At 41.4% G+C, this 19,803-nt stretch overlaps 1 protein-coding gene across 2 annotated transcripts in view; it reads left to right on the forward strand.

Annotated features, from left to right (window-relative positions):
- The window catches only part of ldah (lipid droplet associated hydrolase), a 164,666-nt gene that overhangs the window by 11,184 nt on the left and 133,679 nt on the right, over positions 1–19,803 (forward strand). For both annotated transcript variants that reach the window (XM_007906982.2, XM_007906983.2), the window contains exon 3: positions 5,912–6,046. In XM_007906982.2, the coding sequence (XP_007905173.1) occupies positions 5,912–6,046 (135 nt within the window). The remainder of the gene's footprint in view (positions 1–5,911; positions 6,047–19,803) is intronic.

The raw sequence follows: 19,803 nt of genomic DNA on the forward strand, positions 1-19,803 counted from the left end.
GTGGGCAAAATGCGGCAGCCATTTGCATACAGCAGTATCCCACAAACAGTTGTGGATTGAAGTGACCAATTTATTATTGTTTTGTTTTGGAAGGATTATTATCAATCGTGCGGAGTAAGGAAACTTGCCCAAGGTTTCACCCTGCCGGGAATCGAACCCAGGTGTCTCACTTGCAAGGTCTAACCACTGAGCTACTGGACTCCATTTAAATCTACTTTTAAAATCTGAATGGAATGTGTCAGCTTGGCGCAGTCGGTAGCTTGATGTTGGACATGCAGTCGGTCAGGACCCCAGTAGTCCTGGAGTTGAGGGTGGAGGCAGAGAGATAGAGTTGAGTGTCATCCGCATACATGTGGAAATTTACCCCATGTCTGCGGATGATGTCACCAAGGGTAGCATGTAGAGGGTGAAGAGGAGGGGACCGAGGACAGAGCCCTGAGGAGCCCTGCACAAGACGGTGAGGGGGCTGGACGAGAAGTCGTTTGCTGAGACAAAGTGGAGGCAGTGTGAAAGGTAGAACCTGAACAAGTCAAGGACAGAACCTTGAAGGTTGAGGAGGGTGGTGGAGGAGGATTGAGTGGTCCTCAGTATCAAGGAGGAGGAGAGGTCGAGGAGGCAGAGGGAGCCCTGGTCACACATGGTCAGGATGTCATTTGTGACCTTCACCAGAGCAGTTTCCGTGCTGTGGGCAGCACAGAAACCCGATTGGAGGGACTCATGGAGGGAGTAGGAGGAGAGGAAAGAGCGAGGCTCGATGGCTGTCTCAAGGATCAGAAAAGGGAGGTGGGAGATGAGCCGGTAGCTGGATAGCTGTGATGGGTCAAGGCAAGGTTTCTTCAAGGTGGGGCTGATAGTGGCTGTCAGTGGCTGAATATAATTTAAGGTTATTTATAATCAAGTAATTAACAGCATCTGCAGTAGTTAATCCCTGCCCATTTATATTAATAAATCAGATATTCAACAGGAAGTGTTGGCTTTTAGCTGATGTGCCCTGCCCCTAATTCCCTCTGCCTCAAACCTTCTCTTTGGTTTCATGGTGTTGGCTTGGCATATCAGCCTGATGTTGATGTCTCTGAGTCAGGTTAAAGCGCACATCAGAACTTTGAACTTACATTGTCTAGGCTGTTCAAGTGGATGTTAACAATCCTGTGGCACTTTCTGAAAAGAGAAAGGACCCCCAGATAAAATTGAACATTCCCTTCATTGCTGTTTGTGGGACGTTGCTGTTTGTAAAATGGCTGCCACATTTGCCTACAAATACACAGTCAAATACACATTCACTACACTTTGCATAAAATCTTGTGAAGTGCTTTGAAACGTCTTGATGACATAATCAGGTTCTATATTGAATGCATGGATTATTTTATATATATAACTTTCTGGGAGTCTATCTCTAAAAACCTACCTCGCCTTTGAACAACGCCTTTATATTTTTCAACTTGCTCAGGTTTCCACACTGTCTCTTAGAGATTACCCTGCAACAAAAGGTGCTATATAGATCCAAGTTATAGTTATCCTTGCAATTGATATAGCATCTTTCACATTGCACAATGCTTCAGAGAATATACTCTTTAAAGGGTTGTGACTGTATAGTTGAACATGGCAGTCAATTTCTACACAGAAATATCCCATAAACAGCCATGAAGTGACTGACCAATTTTATTTGGTGATTGTTAAGGTCTTTTTATTTTGGAATCTTTAACCTGTCAGACTGGACCTCGGCAGGACCTTAATGCCCCATCCAGAGACGGCACCTCTGACAATGTAATGCATGCCAGGCATGGAATGTCAGTCTAGACTGCCCCTTATTGCTTCATTATTTATCTGTCTGCTATAGAACAGGAAAAAAAGGCCATACAGTAAAACTCACCTAAGTCTGATCTGTATAAATTGCATGATCGCCTAAGTCATATATCTGCCCAAGTTCCGTTCATTTTTCTAGTAAATCCACTTAAATTTAAATGCATTAGTCATATTAAGAACCGCAGCACTCATGACGTCCCTACCTCCAACAGAATATCACACATACCCACCCCTACACTCTTCCCCCTTCCAGGGTCATACCATCATTGTTATCGTGCGCAGTAGTAGCAGCTGGGAGAGGAAAGAGTGAGAGAGGAAAGAAAAAAAACTTTGGGACGCACACTCCCTCTCTCCCCGGAGAACCGTCCTCTCAGGGCAGCCGCAGGATCCAGCGGTTGGGCGGACTCTCTCTCTCTTGGGCTAACAAAAAAAATCAGCTGCATGGGAGAGAGAAGAGAAGAGAGTTCTCAAACGGCATCCAGCCCTCAGCAGCCAAAAGGTTGGACCACCCTGCTCCATGTGAAACAATCTTTGTAAGAGTTTATATTCTAATAAAACAGTTCTGTTTTCAAACCTATTTGAATGTGCCATTCATTGTACAGTACATGTTTTCTGCACATGAGGCACACACTGCAGTACTGTATATGGAAAAAATAGACTACCGTAGCTTTAATATGCATTGGTTAAACATGGTACACAAACCTTCCTGTACAGTACTTGTGTACTTGTGTACTGTACTTGTTATGTGTTAGTCATCTAAAATCCGACTTTTACATAACTTTACATAAGTCATACATGATACGATATATTGTCCCAACTGACACAACTTATGTGAGGTTTACTGTATTCTTGGACTTGTTTTTCTATACATTTTCTTGAAATCAAATATCTCATTCTCCTTTAAAACTTTCTGTTCTTTCGAAGAAGTTCCTGGCAGTTTTATGGAAGAACTTTCTGTGGTATATGAATGGTAGATTTCCTTTTTAATTTGTCTCACTGTATCATGACCAACAAACGGTAATGTAGTCCTTACTGGATATCACTCCAGCCTTCCTGACCCTATCACCCCCATCTTTGCCCAGCTCCACGGGCTCCCCATCCCCCAAAGGATAAAGTTCAAAATCCTCTCCTCGCCTTCAAAACCCTCCATGACCTTGCTCCTCCATATCAACCCGTCCACTTCCTCTGCTCACCGGGCTCCAGCCCGCTCCAAGTCCCCTGTCAGGTCTGCCCCACTATCAGCAGTCGGGCCTTCAGCCTCTCTGCCCTCTCCCTCTGGAACTCCATCCCACATTCCCTTTGCCTCGCTCCCTCCCTCACCTCCTTCAGTGTCCGTCTCAAGACTCTCGTCTTCGACCGCACCTTTGGTCATTCCTTTGGTGTGTGTTTGTGGGTGGGGGGAGGGGAGGTAAAATCGCCTTTTCAATCAGCTTTATATTATACTTTTATCCAAATCAGTCACTGTCAATTTTCTCTCTTTGTCTCCTCTCCTCGAAGGTGGTGACCCTTGCTAGGTACCGTGCCAGGTGTGCTGGCAATACTCTGTTCACATATGAGCCTCACCCCAGTTACGTTCAGGTTCATATTGCTGAGAGCAAAGTGATATTGCGTTCTGGAGTAAAGCAATGTGAAAAAGGAGGCCTGATTTATACTTACTGCTTACTCTCGCGTTGGTTGAAAGCTGCATGCACAAAACCCGAAACCAACTGTTTATTTTGTAATGCAATTGAACACAGACATGGGATAAGATGTTTAATAAAATTAAAGATCAATCTCTTGAAAGTTCTTGGGTGATCCTTCGAGCTACCATTCAGGAGAGGAGTTTGAATTTTCTCTTCAACTGTGCCTTCAGCTCCCCTCTCAACTCTACCCCCTCCTCGCTCCCTCCCTTCCCTCCCCCTGACCATTTCCCCCCTGCTCGGGTTTCGATCTAACTGTCCAGCGCCTTGGGACGTCCTCCCGACGTGAAAGGCGCTCAATAAATGCAATCTTGTTGTTGTTGTTGTTATTGTTGAATTGATTCACACCTGATGTGTTTATGCTCACAGCAGAGCCTGATTCTCTTCTCATCCAAGCTCTGCATAGTAGCCACTGCAAGTATCTGAAGTGAACGTCTTGACTGCTTATTTCTCTCTCTCTCTAGCCTGGGATGCTTCAGCCAATTGTGGTGTTTGCACACCTGTTCCCCTGCTTAAGTTTGTGGGATCATGACAGACAAAATTACACTGTTGGAGATCTTTGTAAAACTTGGAGAAAAATATTTAAGACAGTTGAACCACAAATTTGGACTGATCTGCTTTTGCGGTTCATTGAAGTTTTATTGCACGCATTGTTTGTCAGTGGTGCATCTCCAAGTGAGGGTCTTGTAGCAATTTTTATCCCTGTACAAACAGGAAATTATGTTTTTTACATATGGAGCGAAACTGTTATAACACAGTGATGTGGGTCTATAATCTCAAATTCTGTGTTATAACAGGATGCATTATAAAAATGGCCACTGCTCAGCAGTTTTGGATCCCCATGTAATCGCTGATGGCACTTCCCATGCACTGTGCGTACGTACAGAGCACAGAAAGCAATACTGACATCATTTGTTGAGTCGCTGCAAGACACGAAGAAGCTTTCTGCTTCTGCATGGTATGTGCAAAAAATCAACCAATCAGTGCCTGAAGCCAGATGTGTACCGCTTATAAAGTGGATTTGGGGCACATTTTAATAGACTCTGCCTGCATGTATTAAGAACATATGCATGATCTAGCTGTAGTAATTTTTGGGTGGAGAGAAGATAATTTATAAATACTCCTCAAAGCATATGTTATTATTTATTTTATTTAAAAGTCACAATCAGATTTGAAAGCAAACCTGATCTTTGTAAATGATTTTTAGATCTACTTTACACAATTAATAGTATTCTCACCCCTGTTGTCAGAACATTGTGGGTTCAAGCCTTACATCAGAGCCTTGAGCTCACAGGTCTAACCTGACACTAGTGCAGTTCTGAGGGAGCACCACATTGTTTTGAAGTGTTGTCATTTGGATGAGATGTTAAACCAAGGTCCAGTTTGCCTGTTCAATAACAACAAAAACTTGCATTTATATAGCGCCCTTAACACGGGGTAGTGTCTCGGAGTGTTCAGATAGTTGTGGAGAATCCTGTGATTCAATTTGAAAAGGAGTAGGATCTTCTTCCTATGTCCTGGGAAACAATTCTCAAATCATTTAATTCATCGTTGTTTGTGGGAATTGTGTGTAAATTGGGAGCTGTGTTTGTGTACCAATATACTGCACTTGACACCAATCCTTAAATTATAGTACTTGTTTGATATTGTAGGTGCTGTATTAAATGTAAGTATTGTTATTATATTGATTGTTATCAATAACGCTCAACACAAGATTTATTTCCAGGGATCCTACAAGAAAGAGATTATGGTGTTTCTTTCCTTGCTCTACTGCTAGGACACCTTGGGATATCCTCAGCGCCTTGGGATGTCCTCCCGACGTTAAAGGCACTTTTTACGAATGTAATTTTGTTGTTTGTTGTGTTACCATTGAATGGAAAGATGAAAGCTGCCCTTACTGCTGTCAGTGATTTCCATTTTTAATCTGTTTTTAAAATATCTCAAATCATTTCAATATGATTCTTCATCTCATCCTTCATCTGGCTTGCACTTCTGTTGAGTTAGCAGTCTCCAACTAGCTGTCCAATTTGGATGTCTTTCTGCTTTATTTGACCTCAGTTTGAAATTGCACGTCCATAGAATGATTGGACATTTTCCGCAATCTTTTGGGGTTTATACAGTTATAGTTTACCTATAAAGTATTGAGTATTCAATCCCTCAGCCATGCCCCACTCCTCCCCCATCTTCAGGTCCCGCCTGAAGACCTTCATCTTGGACCATGCTTAATGTCATCTCACCCTGGCATGGCGTTGTGGTCCGCCACTGTCAAGCGCTCTGTGATGCAACCCTGCGTGGGGGTATAAATGCAAGTTGCTGTTGATCTTAAATACTAACCCTTCCCCGCTTTCAAAATAAATACTTACAGTACGAGTTTTTGGGGATTACAATTCCTATGTTGTTTAACTGTGATATGCAATTGCCTGTTACAGAGGGAGAAGGATTGAGTGAGGAAGAATTCTTCTACTGCTGTGGAGCTGCTACCCAGGTGTTAAAGTTTGGATCACTTGATGATCTGAAATCTAAATCAGAGAAATCTCCAAGAGTACTTTTCTTGATTATTCCAGGTAAAGACTTCAAACTGTTCATGTTGTGTGTTGTGGAGTAAGTGATTTTAAAACTAAATGTAATATTAAAACAGATGGATTCAAATACCAGCTGATATTGTATGCTTTTCCACTATTCTTGAAAATACTTGAATTTTATGAATAACACATTTGAGATCTTTTGCCAGTAATCACCATTGAATAACCTTAGATTCAAATATAATTTAAGCGCTCTGAGACGTCGCCCTGCGTGGATGGTGCTATATAAGTCCGAGTTGTTGTTATTCCAAGAATAATATTATAATTAATGGTAACTGAGATAGAAAAAGAAGCTTAAGGTCAAATGACATCTGATCATGGTGCATTTAAGGGCAGTTGACAAACTTCTACTGCATTTATTGTGACGATATATTAAACTGTAACTGTTTATACTGAAGAACACCTAGCTATAATTTGACAGTTTCAAGTCTTAACACATGCTGTGTTAAGTGTCTTGGAGCACTGAACAATGGTGTAGTTTGACTCTGCGCCGGGGAGAAAGGGGAGGTGACCTTAGGCACAGTCGAAGAGGAAAGTATTCAGGTGTAATTTGAAGAAGGGTAAAGAGGTGGCAAGGCGAGGGGATTAAAGTTGTTTGTGTGATGTTGCTGTGTGCAAATTGGGAGCCCCATTTACCTACAAATATATAGTCACTACACTTTATAGTGAATCCTGTGAAGTGCATCGAGTCATTTCAATGACAAGCTAATGTGCTATATCAAATGCAAGTATTATTATTAGATCACTTTGAGATGTTCACTTTAAATGAAAGGGTCTATCTTGTTGTTAAAATCTCTGACCTCTTGGAGTGGTTACATTTCTTTGTCTTACTTATTAATTTGTTTCCTTCTGTCTTTCAAGGTACATTTCAAAACATGCCTCTTTGACTGTGCTTTGAGTCATCCTTCCCCTCCCCATCCCCTCAGCTCCCACCCCCAGCTTCGGTGCCCAACCAGTACTCTGAAGCACTTTGAGATGTCTTCTCGATGTGAAAGGTGTAATATAAATGTAAATTGTGTTCTATTGTGTATTGATTCAGTCAGATTGTGAGTTTTTCCTTGTTTATTAAGGCAATGTGCCACCTTCCTTAAAAATATAATCATTGTATTAAATGTACTGCCTTATCACGTCGTTGAAACATCTTAAAGTAGTTCACTGTTGTAGAAATCATTCAGTAAAGGAAAGACAGGAAAATAGCTCCATCATCATTTAGTTAAGTGGTCTTGGATAGATTCCACCTGGTCTTGATGCTTTATGAATATGAAGTTTTTTTCTATTTTCCTCCCCAATTTCCTCTCCTCCCCTCTTTTCCCAAAGACGTTTGATTACATTTGCTTCTGTGTGATTCTTACTGTGAGTATTGCCAAACTGGAACTGCCTAGGAGGGATAGAGTGAAGGTAGACGATTTGCTGTGTACGGGATTCAGGTAATAGCTTTTGCTTCCATTTCTCAGGCTGGTTGCATTCACTTTTGGATAGGGAACAGCTGTACAGGGATTTGGATTGTTCAAATGGCAAATTATTCTCTGCATTCTTTCAGAAATTTATAGGCAGGTAAAACATATCTCTGAATGGACAATAAAGAAGCATTGACAGACAAGAAGTACTTTAATGCAAAAACTTTTTCCAGCGTACTGTACAGGTTAGCCAGCTTTGATCTGCAGCTAACACACTCAACAGTGGATGTAGCAGTGGACCATATGAGCAGAATCAATACTCCATAGCACGAATCACTTTTGGAACCGAGGCTTTTGAGTGATATTGTTGGTGGAGACTTAAAACAACACGAGACTATGCAATATTAGGTGATCCTCAGTAGTATTTTTCTCTTAAGAAAGAAGATTAATGTTTGGTGCAAATTCTCTCATATCTGGGATACGACATCTAATCTGGACAGATTGCCTTGAGATAGCTGTAGTAACTTCATGCAGTATTAACGAAAAATACTTTGCTTTTTGATCTGCTGAGCGTAGCTTTGATTGATGATTCTTTTGGTTAGAATGGATGTTCTAAGTCAATTTAATGGTCAATTATGGGATTTTGCTTCTGTTAAATTTCACTTGATGACTGGACTTCCAGAGAACTTTGAAACAAACCACCAGGGCATAAGCTCAATGTAACCAACAATCTCCCCAAATAAGATTGGTCATTTGTTTTATGGTTGTTTGTGGGATATTGTTGTGCACAAATGAGCTGCCAAATTCACCTATAGTAGTCACTACCTACTATTGTCATCTACAGTTTCCAAACTCATTTGTTGTTATTTTTACTCAAAAAATACCCTTGCATTTGATTTAGTGACTTATTACATTGAAATCTTAATGTATTTGACACATTGACTTGTTTTGTATTCTGATGGCTCTTTGTTAACTAACATTGCAGGTAATCTGCAGGACAGCTGTCAAACCAACAGCCATAAAATGAAGGATGAAATAATCTCTGGTGCATTTATATGAAGAAGGGCTGTTTAATTTTCAGACAGTCCCCACAGATTGATTGAAGGTGATTTATTCTGTATCCAACATTGATCATTGTTCAACTGAGTCATAAGTCAAATGTCAATTGAAAAAAATATTGCAGACCATTTCAAATCGTAAATTGGAAAAATCCATCCACCTCAAACAAATAAATGTGTTAGCTTGGCTCAGTTAGTAGATCTCTCACCACTAAGTCAGAAGGTTGTGGGTTCAAGCCCCATGTTGGGAGTTGGAACCCATATAGTCTATGCTAACACACCAATGCAATGCTGGGGGTGTGCTGCATTGTTGGAGGTGCCATCCTTCGGATGAGATTTTAAACCGAGGCCCCATCTTCTTATTCAGGTGGGTGCTAAAGATATCATGGCACTATTCGAGGAGAATAGAGTTCAAACCAGTGTCCTGGTCAACAATCCCCTGAATAAAATTAGTTATTCACTCTGTAACTGTTTGTAGGACTTTGCTTTGGGCAAATTGGCTGCCACGTTTGCCCACAAATATAGAGTCAGTCCGCTTTACAGTGAATCCTGTGAAGCACTTCGAAATGTTCTCCTGACACGAAGGCACTATTAATAATAATAAAAACAGGTTTATTATTGAATATATAAATAAGCTTCAGTAGCTTAGTCCTGTAAAAAATACTAGACCAGATGGTGGAGGAGTTCAGAATCGTAATTCCTCTCAGGAGGAGCAAACTGCTTGCCTTGCATGTCAGTTTTAACTGTGCTTGTCATCAAACAGCAGCATTGTGCCTTTCCTTGAGAAGGGATCATTGAGGCCTTCAACTCCAGAGTCTTGTTGAGTTCTTTGTAGTTTTGTGTTTACTTTGTGCGCTTTGTACCCCACGAGAATCGTACTGCCAGAAAAAATAATGAAAAAGCTGTATGCATGCCTGGTCTGCAGATTTAACTGCTAATCGCAGCCCAGTATTTCCCTCGCAGCATTACACTGTGATACTGTAATGTTTCAAATGACTAATTTTTAAGTATGGAACATTACAATGGACTCTGTAGACTCACATTAATAAACCTATTTTTCATATTTAAATGCACAATTGTTCAATTATGGCAAGTTTAGTAATTTTGTAAAAGAATGGAAACAATCATAATTGTTGTAATTATCAAGTGATTTAGTTCAGTAATAACTTCCAGAACACATGATTTTTTTAAACATGACAAACTGTATAAATGAAAAGCACTGTTATGTTTTGAAATATCTGTTTTTTAAGGTGTAATCGGCATTTGAGTGTTAAATGAATAACAATTATAGTATTTAATTAAATTAGAAATTGGAAATCTTCTCCAGCTGTGTGTCAACTGCAATGTATTTGCAGATTAATTATTTAAGCATAAATGTTATTTTAAAATGTTACCAAAACTTGGTAAGGTAATGCATATTTCTTATAGGAAAAATGATTTAAGGTAATCAATAATGTTGCTGTTTCACATTTGCTTAATTATTTCACATTTCTGAATTATTGTCTGTAAACAAGAATGTCCAATATCTATCTGCTCCTGTCCACAAACAGTAATTCAGAACTGTGCATAGATTTTTAACCAGAGCTGTAACAAAATCTGTTCTGGCTATGATCTTGTGTTTTCCAATCACTCATTTCCCAGGTTTTGCTCATGTTTGGCCCAGCTGTGATGAAGTTCCTTCATTGGTGGTTATTTTGAATCAGAATGATAGCCAAAACTCTGAAGCTTTGATGTCCTTCTTGGATGAACATTCAAAACTCAAAATGCTGGCATTATATCTTTACTTTCAACCAAATTTTATGTTATGGGACAACATTCCTTTAAAATATGAGCATGTTAAATTGTTTTTGTATCTAGTTTTCAAGTTTAGAACTTTGATTGGGTGACATTATTAATTTTCCTTTTTTTCTTTCTCTGTTTCTTCTCTCTTAACATTCCTCCCCACCAATACAGTGTGCTGCTACGATTAGCGTTTGAATGTCCATTTATTGTCCATTGATATTCAAAATATGACGGCAGACTTTCTAATGGTAAACAATATTTGTCAACAGTGGGAATCAAATTTGATTTATTTCCAGTCAGGATTGCCTTCTCTGTAAGATTCAAATGTCTTTGTCACAAAATTCATAAAAAGGCAGCAGTTGGTGGCATCTCCAAACTGCAGTGACCCAAGTGAACTGAATCAGCCTCTCACTCAGTTGGTCTTTAAATTGCTTTATATCCAAATAAAACCAAGGTAAAGGCACTTTACATTTTCAACTGCCGGAAGTCCATCATTAATTAATTGTAAGATTATGGAGACCGTAAATGGGGATATATTTTGCACTTTGAATGGCTTCTCCAGAGGATTTAAGCTGTTGTGTTATGCAGCTGACTCCAGAGATAAATTTAATTAAATGAGGTAGAAAATCTATTCTGCTCCTGTATTGACAGTATTGAGGATCTCCTAAAATAGAAAAAAATGGTTAAGTTGTACTGTACTATTTTATGCAGCTCGAGAGGACAATGGAATGTCAAGACATTAGAGAAGCCCAAAATGCACTCTTTCCAGAACATTCCTTTAAGTAGCTGACAACGCCAAGAGCCTAATAATTTTAAATAGGATGTGTTCTTAAGATCAGAAGATCACAAGATTGGTTTGGATGAAGACGACCCTTCAGCCCATTTGATCTCACCCTTGCAGAATATTCACCCTGTTGTCTCCCAACTCAGCACCAAGCTGTGTTTTTTAAAATGTCCATCCTTAACCACCCTTCCTGATAACCTATTCAGTAGTTAATTACCTTCTACGTAAATACTATAAGTGCTTCCTTCAGTCTGTCCATCAAATTGCTCTTACAACTCTTGTTCTCTTGTTCTACTGTCATGGTGCATCCTAAAGTATTGTTCTTAGTTTATTTTTTCAATCCCATTAACAATTTTATATACCTCTAAAAGGTATTCCTGAGATATCTCAGATGTCCAAAGTGATATTAAGTGTCTTTCTCCTCTCAAGACTGAAGAGCCTGAGTTTGTACATTCATTGTTCTTAAGTCTAGCACTGGGGATTAAATCTTGTTGGTCTTATCTATACTGATTCTAGGATCTGCCCCTGTTTATCCTGCCCATGTTTGTAGTGACCAGAACTGTATGCAGCACTAAGCCTGACCAAACAACTATACGGCCTGTATGACGCAACCAATTTAGCAATATAGCCAAATATCACTTTATATCACTTTATTGCGTCTCACTATTCTAACATGATAAGCGATGTGTCAATACCCCTGTACCCCTAGATCTCTTTTAGATTCCCCCTTGACAATTTCTACCCTATGTCATATATCTAGTCAGAGGCAGTTGTTGTTTTATCTAAGTTGTAGTTTACTGAGATAGAGAAAGTAGCACAGAAGTTGATCAATCTCCACATCAGATCAATCACTGGCTCCTTGTTTAAGGGGTCTAATACACTAAATGTCTCAAGTTATATATTAAAGCAGGCGCTTTAATATATATAAATATAACGTACAAAGAATACAATATCCTATCTTTAAGAAGTACGTATGTTTCCTATTCTTACTTCCTATAAGTAGAACCTTGGACTTATATGTATTAAACTTAATTTACCAGTTATAAGCCCTTGTACTTATCAAATTGTCTTTGTAAGACTTCCTGCCTCTTCTGATTCCAGAGTCCTCACCAAACTTGGTATCATCTGCGAAAGTTTACCTTACATTTGTTCTGTGAATCCAGGTCATTAATGTATACAAGGCACAGGAGGGGACCTAATACAGACGCCTGAGGCACCCTGTTTAATTGCCAGCAATCCAGCTGTGGATTGCAGAATATTGAGTTCCACAACGATTGAGTGACTGAGCTGCAAATACTGATTCATGTGACCAGCATAGCGAGCTTTGGTGAATCACCTTATGGTGAATGAGTACTGGTTTGGGGGAGGGGAAGGACGCAGAACAGTTGGCATATCCAGCATGTAGGTGAGAAAAAAAGCCTTCACACAATCACGTAAGGTCAACACCTTGTGCAAAACCAGGAGATCGATTAATGAGGTGTGGAAGAATGGCATGATTTTGTACTGAGTGCTGAGGCAAGTTTTTAATTATTTTGCAATTGTGTGTTTCCACGTATAAAATGGAAACAGCAGCATTAGTAAAGGAGGGTAGGTTGATAGCAACTTTCATTGATTCTCTCATCAATGCTATTTAACATCTGTAAGCATAAAAAAGGTAATGTTATGTTGTATTCTGCCACAATAAAGTGCAACATTTGTTTGTATTTGTCTTCAAGAACATTGTACTTTAGTGGGTAAAAAAAGTTGACAAGTGATAGAAAATTGTAGTGCTGTACATTGAAAACCCAGTAATATGGAATGGCATTTAACTTGGCAATGCACTAATCATTATGCATGCAAATAGTATCCATCTTCACATATCTGAAGCCATTCAGCGAATCTTCATTACCTTGAGCCTGTGCTGTCTTGTCCTGCATTGGCATGTCCGAAAGAATTCAAGATCCTCATCCTCACCTACAAGGCCATTCACGGCCTTGCTCCCTCCTATCTCTCCAACCTACTATCCCCCTACTTACCTGCCCGTACCCTCCGTTCCTCTGGCTCCAGTCTGCTCCACACCCCCCGCCCCAACCACCCTACCATCGATGGCCGGGCCTTCAGCCTCTCAGCCCCTAGGCTCTGGAACTCTATCCCCCAGTGCCTTCACCGCCTCCTCCCTTTCCTCCTTCAAGGCCGGTCTCAAGACCTTTCTCTTTGACCGAGCCTTCAGCTCCCCTCTCGCCTCTCTACCCCCTCCTCGCTCCCTCCCTTCCCTCCCCTCACCCTGACCATTTCCCCCCCTGCTCGGGTCCCGACCCAACTGTCCAGCGCCTTGGGACGTCCTCCCGACGTGAAAGGCACTCTATAAATGCAATCTTGTTGTTGTTGTATAAGGTCACATCTGGGACATCTCTTTTCAAGGTGGAATAGAACTAGTTTTTTTAGTCTGATAGCTCATGTCTCTCGCAAGCAAGAAACCTGAGTTTTATTCCCAGGCAGGGTGAAATGTTGGCCAAGCTTCCTTACTGCACACACCTCTGTTTACCTAGCAGTAACAACAACAACAACAAGATTCCATTTACAGAGCGCCTTTCACGTCGGGAGGACTTCCCAAGGCTCTGGACAGTTGGGTCAGGACCCGAGCAGGGGGGAAATGGTCAGGGTGAGGGGAGGGAAGGGAGGGAGCGAGGAGGGGGTAGAGAGTCGAGAGGGGAGCTGAAGGCACGGTCAAAGAGACAGAAAGGTCTTGAGACCGGCCTTGAAGGAGGAAAGGGAGGAGGCAAGGCAAAGGCACTGGGGGATAAAGTTCCAGTAAGTAGAAACCTGGTTATTAGTCGATTGGCAGATCGATTTTCCAGGGATAATAATCCTTTAAAAAAATAATTTGGTCACTCAATCCACGACTGTTTGTGGGACACTGCTGTGCGCAATTGGCTGCCGCATTTGCCCACAAATATACAGTCAATTCACTTTACAGTGTGATCTGTGAAGCGCTTTGGGACGTCCTCCCGACGTGAAAAGCGCTATATCAAATGCAAGGATTATTATTATTATTATTATTCTGTGAAGCACTTTTGAGTCGTCTAGAAAAGCACTATATCAGATGCAAGGATTATTATATATTATCATGACTCAACGCTGGATATTATCCTCATTGTTCTCCTTTGCACTGCCTCTCAGACTTGGGTAATCCTCTATTGGAGTAACCATAATTGTATGAGCTTCTCTAAATGTGCCTAACCGGAGCACAGTACAGCTTTAGCATGAGTTCTGGAGGTTTGAACTCAACGGATTTGACAGTGTAGGCTTGCAATCCCAATTGCCTGTTTATTGCTGCTTCACACTATTTTAATATGGCTAGCAACAAGTCACATAACACCCTTAGGTCTTAAAACTTACACTTGACAAATTCTATGCCGTCAATGGAGTACATGTGGCTCTTATTTTTTTATTTCCTATATGCAATGCCTTGCGTTTAGCTGTTGAACTTCATTTACCGGTCATCAGCCTGCATGCACACCCTATTGAGCTCACTTTGTAAGACCTTAACTATCTGCTATCATTCCACAGTTCCCTCAGTATACACTGCAAATTGACCCACTTCCCAGTGGTTATTGACACCCTTAAAATCTCTCTTAGTGTTTCACAAATCTCTTACCTTGTCTATTAAGTAGTCTGGATACAGTCCATCCCTTGGCACTGGTTAGTTTTCTGTTTCTTGATGTTATCTGGACCCTCTGCCACATTGATGTCAAAAGCCGCAAAAAATGTGCAGAATATTAGCTGGCAAGTTTATAATATTCTCCCTGGTAAAGCCTTTCAGGAAATAAGTCATTTAATAACCTAACCATTTGTTGTTTGTCCGCTGTTCAAACCCTTTGCGTTTCTTAAGATTTTAACTTCTTCCTGTTTAATATTGGAAAACATTTTGGCATTACATTTTGCACCTGCTGGTTTGTCCTTCTCCAGTTTTCTCATGGCTTCCCAAATGTCTTTTTTTAACTCCTTCTGTACGGTCTTGTACTTATCCTGTGGTCACCATTTCCCTTCTCTACAAACTTTTAGATCTTCAGTTTTTTCCTTTAATTTTCTTTTGGACTGTTTTGTTTAATTTGCTGCTGCTGTACTTGGGTATGTAATTGTACTGCATCCTCCTCATAATGCTTTTTGAAGTATGTCCCTTTATCTTTATTCGATTTATACTTTAATCCCTACCAGTTATGTCACTAAACTGAACCCTCAGACTCCTGAAATGTTCTCATATAAAGTTGTATACTGCAGTTCAGTTGTGCATTTGCATCATTTCCCAAGTTAGTTTTGAATGTTATTGAGCTATGTTCACTGTCACCAGTTGAACTACTATTCCCTGAATAATATTGGATTCATTGACTAGAAAAGTTAAGGAGAGAACTGGCTCTTGTAAGCTTTCTGATATATGAGCCAGGAAGCAATCATTCTGGCTCATGGATACACCATGGTTGTGAGACAGAAGGCAGACAATGCTGGTGAACGAACGGTTGTTTTTCTGACTGGAGGGAGGTGTTCAGTGGTGTCCCCCAGGGGTCAGTATTGGGATCACTGCTGTTTTTGATCTATATAAATGACCTGGACTTGGGTAAAGGGAGTACAATTTCCAAGTTTGCAGATGATACTAAGCTAGAAAAGGTAGTAAACCATGAGGAGGATAGTAGCAGACTGCAAATGGACATAGACAGACTGGTAAACAACAACAAGATTAGGTTTGTATAGGCCTATCACGTCAGGAGGATGTGAGTGCTGGACAGAGTACAGCATTTCAGACCTGAGTTGGGGTTGGGGGGGTTAAGGGAGGGGAAGGGGGTGGCCGAATGCATGGTCGAAGAGGATAATGGACAGACATGTGGCAGATGAAGTTTAATGTGGAGAAATGCGAAGTGATGCATTTTTGGGGAGGAAGAATGAGGCAATATAAGCTAGATGTTAGAATCTTAAAGGGGTGAAGGAACAGAGAGACCTGGGGGTCATATAAGTAAATCTTTGAGGGTGGCAGGACAGGTAGATAAAGCTGTTAAAAAAGCATACGGAATACTAGGCTTTATAAATAGGGGCATAGAATACAAAAGTCAGGACATTATGATGAACCTTTCTAAAACACTAGTTAGGCCTCAGCTGTTCTGTTCACCACACTTTAGGAAGGATGTCAAGGCATTGGAGAGGGTGCAAAGGAGATTTACCAGGATGGTACCAGGAATGATGGACTTCAGTTATCAGGAGAGGCTAGAGAAGCTCAGATTATTCTCATTGGAGCAGAGAAGGTTAAGAGGAGATTTAATAGAAGTTTTCAAAATTATGAGGGGATTCGATAGGGTGAACAAGGAGAAACTATATCCACTGGCGGGTGGGTCAGTAACCCGAGATTTAAAATAGTTGTTAAAAGAAACAGAGGAGAATGTTTTTCACACAGCGAGTTGTTCGGATCTGGAATGCATTGCCTGAAAGGTTGGTGGAAGCCGATTCGATAACAACTTTAAAGAGAGAGGTAGATAATTATTTGTGGAGGACAAGTTTCCTGGGCTATGGGGAGAGAGTGGGGGAGTGGAATTGAATTGGATAGCTCTTTTCAAAGAGCCGGCACAGACACGATGGGCCAAATGGACTCCTTCTGTGCGGTCTAATTCCATGATTCTATGATCCATTGGATTGACAAGCTCTAAGTCCTAACTTGAGCATCCCCAGTTTATGTTGGGCTAGTCAGAATTCCCCATCAGTACCAGGCAACCATGTTAATACCTCGTTATAACCTCATTATAACTTGGTGTCTTAGATCCATAAAATGAGTTGCAATAGGTCCAATAAAACGATAGCCACAAGTCGTACTTCCTAATGTACTTCCTTTTCATGTCAGAATGTCTCAAAGAACTTTCTATAAACAATAATGACTGTATTTATAGGTGAATATGGCCAACAATTTGCCTGCAGCAATGGCTCAAAAATATCAAAGGGATTGAATTTTTTTTTAAAATCTGGGTCATTGTTGGCCAGAACCCTGGGAAGAACTCTACTTAATATTTGAATAGTGCGGTGCCTGAACAGACAGATGGGACCTCAGCATAACATTTCATTCAAAATATGATGTCTTTGACAAGCCCTCCCCTGGAGTGGCAGCCTAGTCTTAAGAGCCCAAAGTGCAGCTTGAACCTACAATCTTCTTACTTAGAGGTGAAAGTGCTACTATTTGACTCAGACTGACTCCTTGTTCAATTAATGAGTCCTTGCATGTATGGAAGTCCAGGAATGTGAAACAAACAAGTCCAGTGTATAAAAGTTCAGTGCCACAATGAACCTCACTTTAGTGGGCAATACTATGCTAAATGCTCTCTTTAGTTTCTAGGTCAGAAAGTTCAGTGATGGTTTCCTTGGCTAAATGGAAATCTCATGCATTGTTCATGAATGAATTCTGACTCAATAAGTGCCCAAGCCTACGTAAGAACATAAAGCACAAAATATGAAGAGTCCATTAATTTGGCTCACAAGGTTGATTTCTTTCTTACACTGATAATATACAGTTCTCTACTATAGACTCATTCCAATCTGTTTCATCTCCTGCAGTCTTTCCATAATAAGATAAATCAGGCAAATTTTAAGGTTATTTCTTCTTACTTTACATCCTACCTTGTCATGCTTAACCAATTTCTTTCTTGACAGCATATTTCCATGGGCCCAGCAGCTCAGGAATCCTAATATTCCACACAGAGTCTGATTATCTTCAACTATATTGATCTTTAGAAGGTTCCATCTGATATTTAAATAGACTTGGATTTATCGAGATTTTTTGAAGATATTGTTTGATGTCTTTGATGTCTTTGAACTCATGTAGACTGAAGCGCTCCGGGACACTACCCATGTGAAGCGCACTATATAAATGCAAGTTGTTGTTGTTCTAGACTAGGCTGTCTAAGCTGACACTCCAGTGCAATGCTGGGGGAGTGCTACATTTTTGGAGGTACCATCCTTTGGATGAGACATAACAACAACAACAACAACAACAAAATTACATTTGTATAGCACCTTTCACGTGGGGAGGACATTCCAAGACGCTGGACAGACAGAGTTGCAGACCTGAGCTGAGGGTAGGGGTGGGTGGGGGGGGGTGTGAGCAGGGGAGGAGGCAGGGAGATCGAAAGCATGGTCGAAGAGGAGGGTCTTGAGGTGGTGAGGGAGGGGGCAAGACTGAGAGACTGCGGAATGGAGTTCAAGAGGGTGAGTGCTGAGTGACGGAAGGCCCACCCGTCGATAGTGGGGCGTGCAAGGCAGGGGACGTGAAGCAGGCCGCTGAGTAGAGGGAGAGAACAGGGTGGTAGGGGGTTAGGAGGTCGGAGAGGTAGGGGGGAGCAAGACCATGGAGGGCTTTGAAGGTGAGGACCAGGATCTTGAACTGTATCCTCTGTGTGATGGGAAGCCAGTGGAGTTGGACGAGGATGGGGGTGTTAGGGTCGCGGAGCCTAGTGCGAGAGAGGACACGAGCTGCAGAGTTCTGGATGATCTGCAGCCTGTGGAGGGAGGTGTTGGGGATGCCGACAAGCAGCGAGTTTGCATAGTCAAGCCTCGATGTAATGAAGGCGTATATGAGGGTTTCGGTGGCCTGTGGTGTGAGACAGTGTTGGACCTGGACGAAGTTGCAGGGGTGGGGGAAGGCAGAGTGGGTCATGGCACAGATGTGGGGTAGAAAGGATAGTTGAGGGTCAAACAAGACCCCAAGGTTGTGGACTGGCTTAGTAAGGTGGAGTGTGAACCATGGATGCTGTCAGCGCCTGAGGTGTGGAGGCACTGTTGGGAGTCAATCAGGAGGGCCTCGGTCTTGTTAATGTTCAACTGAAGAAAGTTAGCTCTCATCCAGGACTTGATGTCTGACAGACATTCTGTCAGCACAGCAGTGGTCCTGGAGTCAAGGGTGGAGGCAGAGAAGTAGAGTTGGGTGTCATCCGCATATATGTGGAAGTTGACCCCATGTCTGTGGATGATGTCACCAAGAGAGAGCGTATAGATGTTGAAGACGAGGGAACCAAGGACAAAGCCCTGAGGCACTCCCCACGAAACGGTCCTGGGCTAGAGGAGAAGCCGCTGAAGGAGATGAAGTGCAGGTGGTGTGAGAGGTACGATCTGAACCAATCAAGGACAGCGCTGTAGAGGTTGAGGTGAGAGGAGAGGAGGTGGATGAGGATAGAGTGGTCGACAGTGTCCAGGACCTTGGAGAGGAATGGGAGGTTGGCGATGGGGCGGTAGTTAGGGAGTAAAGAAGGGTCCAGGGAGGGTTTTTTAAGAATAGGAATGATGATAGTGGTTTTCAAAGGGGTGGGAACAGTACCAGAGGACAGGGAGAGGTTTACGATGTAATTAAACTGAGGTCCTTTCTCCCTGTTCAGGAAGATGTTAAAGATCTCATGGCACTATTTGAAAAAGATGGGAGTTTCTGCCAGGATCTTAATCGTGAATCTCCCAGATGAAATTGGTCATTCACTCAACTTCATGGCCGTTTGTGGGACATTGCTGTGTGCAAATTGTTTGCTGAGTTTGCCTGCAAAATACACAGTCATCTCAAAGATGTGATAAGACACTATGTCTAATGCAAGGATTATTTATTATTTATTTACTTGTAATCTATAATCAATCATGTTAAAGGAGAAGGAAAATCTAGGAAACTTCGTCCTGTGCAAAGCTCCCGACCTAGCTGTAGAAGAAAATATATGGGTAAAATATGCT

The sequence above is a fragment of the Callorhinchus milii genome, unplaced genomic scaffold (assembly GCF_018977255.1).
Source record: "Callorhinchus milii isolate IMCB2004 unplaced genomic scaffold, IMCB_Cmil_1.0 Scaffold3, whole genome shotgun sequence".
Lineage (NCBI taxonomy): Eukaryota > Metazoa > Chordata > Chondrichthyes > Chimaeriformes > Callorhinchidae > Callorhinchus > Callorhinchus milii.